The 4,472-nt window shown below is 69.1% G+C and overlaps 2 protein-coding genes across 2 annotated transcripts in view; both read right to left on the bottom strand.

Annotated features, from left to right (window-relative positions):
• LGR6 (leucine rich repeat containing G protein-coupled receptor 6) overlaps nucleotides 1–1,587 on the bottom strand; it is a 51,679-nt gene extending 50,092 nt beyond the window's left edge. Inside the window, exon 1 of the mRNA XM_015586563.2 lies at nucleotides 1,419–1,587. Coding sequence (XP_015442049.1) covers nucleotides 1,419–1,587 — 169 coding nt within the window. The remainder of the gene's footprint in view (nucleotides 1–1,418) is intronic.
• A 458-nt stretch (nucleotides 1,588–2,045) lies between these two features.
• The window catches only part of LOC102882201 (receptor-type tyrosine-protein phosphatase V-like), a 12,770-nt gene continuing 10,343 nt past the window's right edge, over nucleotides 2,046–4,472 (bottom strand). Inside the window, 10 exon segments of the mRNA XM_025044269.1 lie at nucleotides 2,046–2,198; nucleotides 2,375–2,510; nucleotides 2,735–2,895; nucleotides 2,978–3,099; nucleotides 3,101–3,350; nucleotides 3,457–3,536; nucleotides 3,621–3,696; nucleotides 3,773–3,929; nucleotides 4,004–4,071; nucleotides 4,337–4,472. Coding sequence (XP_024900037.1) covers nucleotides 2,139–2,198; nucleotides 2,375–2,510; nucleotides 2,735–2,895; nucleotides 2,978–3,099; nucleotides 3,101–3,350; nucleotides 3,457–3,536; nucleotides 3,621–3,696; nucleotides 3,773–3,929; nucleotides 4,004–4,071; nucleotides 4,337–4,472 — 1,246 coding nt within the window. The 3' untranslated portion in view covers nucleotides 2,046–2,138.

The following is a 4,472-nucleotide window of genomic DNA, read 5'->3' as shown; positions in this document are numbered from 1 at the left end:
AGCCGGAGCGCGGGGACCCTGCAGCCACAGCGGCGCGCGCATTGCCGAGTGCGCGTTCCTCCGTTTCACGGGCTGGGCTTGGCAAGGGAGGGAGACCCGGGCGGAGGAGGAGTCACGGGGACCTTCCGCGCCGCGGTCGCTCCTTTCCCTCCTTCCTCCTTGCTGGCAGGAGTTCCATCCGGGAAAGAAAAAGCGGCGAGAAACCCGAAGACTGCGAGCCGAGCCCGCGGGGCAGGGGCCTGCACCTCTTTGGGGCCGGGACCCAGGGCCCCCTGCAGGGACGGCCACGGTTCACGTGACCCTCTGGAAGACCCTCAAGAGTGACCCTGGGCCCGCACCCCTCCATCAGCGGGCGAGGAAACAGGTCGGGGACGGAGGTCATTAGTTCAAGGTCACACCGCTGGGAGGGGGCAGCCCCAGCGCTGGAATTCAGGGGCGTCCTCGTCACTCATCTCCTGGGATTGGGAAGGAAGTGAGGGGCTGTCCTGAGAGGTGGGGCTGGACAGGGCTCTGCTGCCAGCTGAGCTGGGGTCGGAGGGCAGTGAGGGGCCCGGAGACGGAGCGGCTGCGCCCTGCCTCCGGACAGACGGGTGCGCACTTCCGTCCCGAGCGTGGTCAGTGTGGCTCAGCGGGTCTCCGGCCCCGGGACCACCTCGATCCTGCTCCCTGGACCTCCCCGCTGGCCAGGCTGAGGGACCGTCAGCGGCTGCCAGCGCCCCGAAGGCGACAGATTGGCGCCACCTGGAGGCCAGAGATGCAGCTGCAGCTAATCCCCACGGAGGCTGGAACCCCAGGCCCCTGGGGGCCAGCGCGGTGGCCACGGCTGGAGTCAAGTCTCTATTGTTTTCTTAGACCAGGCCTTTAGCTTCCTCCGGTCTCTCTGGCACTGAGCCAAGCCCCAGTGCAGAGCTGCAGCAGGCTCCTGTGTCCCCTTTTTGCCCCACCTGGCCGTGGTCCCCACAGACTGCACGCTGGAAGCCAGAGGCCTGGAGGCGGCCAGAACCCTCACCCCCCACTCCACAGCCCGAGACCCTCTCACCAACCCCTCCGGTCTCTGCTGCTGCTGCTAACCTCCCAGGGCGATGGGGCTGCTCGCTGGCCAGGGCCCTCCGGTCACCGGAGAGCCCCACAGATGGGTGCTCCCATCCCCCAGGCTGTGGCCCGCCCGGCCCCCTCTCCCCTGCCCTCCCCCCTGCAGCTCTGCAGCTCCAACACAAGGGAGCGACCTGCAGCCCTTCGTGGGGGGCTTGGGCGCTCGGGGCTGAGTGTCCAGCCTGCCTGCCGCAGGTCATTAAACACGGTGGCGAGGAGGACTCGATGTTCCGGCCCCCGGTGGGGGGACCACAGCCTCACTTCTTTCTGGAAGGACGCCCTCCCCAACCTCTGACCCCTTGCCAGGAGCTCGCAGCTCTGCCCACCTCCATTCGTGGGCCTCAGTCCATTTCCGGGCTCCCGCTCAGATTCGGCCAGACTCCCTATGTCGCCCCGGGTCCTCCACCAGGGACAGTCACCATCCAGCTCCAGGGGCCACCGAGAACTATGCCGTCTGATCAGGGAGGCAGACAGGAGCCACCGGCGCTCCGTCATCTGGTGCAGTCCCGTCCTGGAGGGCGCTGGGCGATTGCTCCTCCCTGTCCCTCCTCCCCGCCTTCTCCGCCTGTTTCTCCTCCTGGTCTCCCCTCCCCCAGGTCCCCTCACTGCTTTCTGTCCTACCTGCCTCCAGTGTGGGGGGGCAGGGGAGCAGCTTCCCGGGGGAGCCCATCACCTGCATGGGGGGGCGAATGCCCTGGGGGCGTGGCCGATGCAGGCCAGGATGGCCCAGGCCAGGGAGCAGGGAGCAGCATCGTCTCACCACCGGGGGAGGTTGAGCGGGGGGGAGTCTGGGGACTGGAGGATCGGGGTGGAGGCTGCTCCAGGAAAAGCCAGATCCCCCCGGCCCGACCCGGCCCTGTTCAGATGGCCACCACACCCCGGCTGGGCCCCATGTCCCACGGTCTTTGAGGCTGATTCCTTCCTCCGCAGAGGGCGACAGAGCACACTCAGCCTCGGGCTCCACCACACTCTTTATTCCCGGACCCTGCCCTCCATCCCGCAGGGGGCTGGCCGGCGCTGCCCGCAGACAAAGGCCTCCTGACCACTCAGGGCAGCCCGTCGGCCAGCGCGCTGTTCAGACACTGGTAGAGGTGGATGTACTGCTCCTGCGGGCAGACAGGTCCGGAGCGTCGCCACGGGGTCTGAAGCCATAGGCTCCCTGCATCTCCCGCTCTCCCGTCCCGCACCGTGGTCCACAGCGCCACCTGGTGGCTGTCTGCGGCCAGCACAGAGCCTTTCCCGCGCCCCTGCGTCCCCACCGCCGAGCCCCTGGTGGCCTCACCAGTGTCGGGGTCATAAGGCCACAGGCCTGTGATTGCTGCAGGGCCACGCTGAAGATGTCCACGGCATGCTCGGCCCCCGCCTGCTGCAGCAGCTGATCTATGGCCAGGAAGGTGCCCAGCTGGGCCGCATCCTTGCTGCAAGTGACCCGGAGTTGCATGGGGTGGGGGTGGAGGGATGTGGGGAAACCCACCCGGCCCGAGGCCCAGGCCCAGGCTGAAAGGTAAGTCCCTGAAAGGTGTCACAGGCCTGGGAGGTGTCAGGGATGGTGTCATGGGGAGGTGCAGGCTTGGGGAGGTGACACCCTTCCAGAAAGGCACCGAGAGGCCTCGCCCGCCCCCAGGGCTTCCTCCAACAGCACCTGCAGTGGCTGAGCACCGTGCCCGGCTTCTCCGAGCCCCGGGAGCAGCACCGGCCCACGGCAGCGAGGAACGGCAGCAGGGTGGAGGCGGGCAGCTCAGGCCCCGGCTCCCAGCGCGGAAACTGCAATCTCCGCACCTGCCTCTCCTTCCCGCTGTCCCCCTGGGGACAGAGCTGTAGCGTCGGAGCCAGAGCAGGCACGGACCCTTCCCTGCACGTCCCACTGCCCGTGGCCCCCACCCACCTGTGTGACCCTGAGCAGGGTGCAGGGCCAGCCCGCTGCGTCGCTCTCGGCCTCCCAGCGCGCTGTCACCGGGCCCGTGACAATGGGCTGCAGCTCCGTAGGCCAGAAGTCCTGTGACCGGACCAGGTCAGGGCTGCTCAGGCAGCTCCCCCGGCTCTCTGCCCACCCTGGTCGGCGGCCACAGTACAGACGCCCTTCCCAATCCCAATCTGAAGCCTCCGCCCTCTGTCCCGCGGCCCCTCACCTCGTCCTGGGTGTACGGGGAGCACAGGGAGATCAGCACCTGGGCCCGGTGCTCCCACACCAGCTGCCAGAGCTCCCGGGGCCGGGCGGGGCCCATCAGCACCACGTGGTCGTGGCCCGAAGGCCCGCCCTGCAGAGCACAGCGCTTTGGCCCTGGACACTGAGTGACCCCACCCACCCAGCTCCGGGCCCCAGAAGCACAGACGGCGGGAGGGCAAGCCACAGGGTCGTCTCACGGGGAAGAGCCAGGCTCCGGGCATCTCGTCAGGGGGGCTCCCCTCGTCCTCCAGAGAAAGCCACGCTGTAGAGCGGTCATCTGAGGGAGGCCGACGGGAGGGTGAGGCAGCCAGAGGTCCCGGCTAGGCCAGAGGGCCCCCACCCACCCCAGCAAAGCACTCACAGGAGGCCGTGCTGTCCTGCTTGCAGCCAGGAGGGGGCGGCACCGAGCCAGCCGCTGAGATGGCCTGGAGCAAGAGCTGGGAGAGGGGCGGGGAGTGAGGTGGGGGCAGGTGGCCCTCGCGGCCACCCGGCCGCCCGGCCGCCGAGGCGTACCTGGTGCTCCACCAGGAAGCCGGCGTTGGCATTCATGGCCCTCTCGGCACAAGCCTGTGCAAAGTCGGTCACGGCAATGCGCTGGGGCCTGGGGCCGGGGCGGACAGGCGAGGGGGCGCTGGGGGTTCTCCAGCTCCCACCTCTGGTCCTCCCGGCCCTGCGGGAGGACAGCAGTCAGGGCCGTTGTCGGTGGGGATGGGAAACCGCATCCCTCCCGGGGGGCTGACTCACCGGGAGCTGGCCGAGGGCCCTTCCAGAATCTTGCTCAGGAGGCAGCTGTGCAGGAAGATGTACTGGCTCTGGGGCGAGAAGGTGCCGGCTTGGGGAGCGTGACCCGGAAAGGGGGGGACGGGGCGGGGGCGGGAGGGAGCCACTTGGATGCCCTTGCTCTGTCCCATGGTGCCAAAGCTGGCAGGGGCCTGCCCCGCCCCCTGGGCAGAAAGAGGACTGGGAGCCCAGAGGCAAAGCGACATGGCCCAGCCCAGCCCTCCCCAGGGCCCTCTGTGTGCCCCATGAGCCCCTTCGGACCCTGAGGCGCTGGCCGCCACCCCGGCCACTGCTCACCGGGGTCTGGATCATGAGCGGCCGGTGCAGCCGCAGAGCACACACGGCGTTGAACACGTCCACCGCCTGCTCCTCCTCCAGCTGCTGCAGCAGCCTGACCAGCGCCACGAAGGTGCCCGAGCGGCCCACGCCCGCA

The sequence above is a fragment of the Pteropus alecto genome, unplaced genomic scaffold (genome assembly GCF_000325575.1).
Source record: "Pteropus alecto unplaced genomic scaffold, ASM32557v1 scaffold563, whole genome shotgun sequence".
NCBI classification, from domain to species: domain Eukaryota; kingdom Metazoa; phylum Chordata; class Mammalia; order Chiroptera; family Pteropodidae; genus Pteropus; species Pteropus alecto.
Note: the sequence above shows the minus strand (reverse complement) of the source record. Positions and strands in the feature narration are given on the sequence as shown.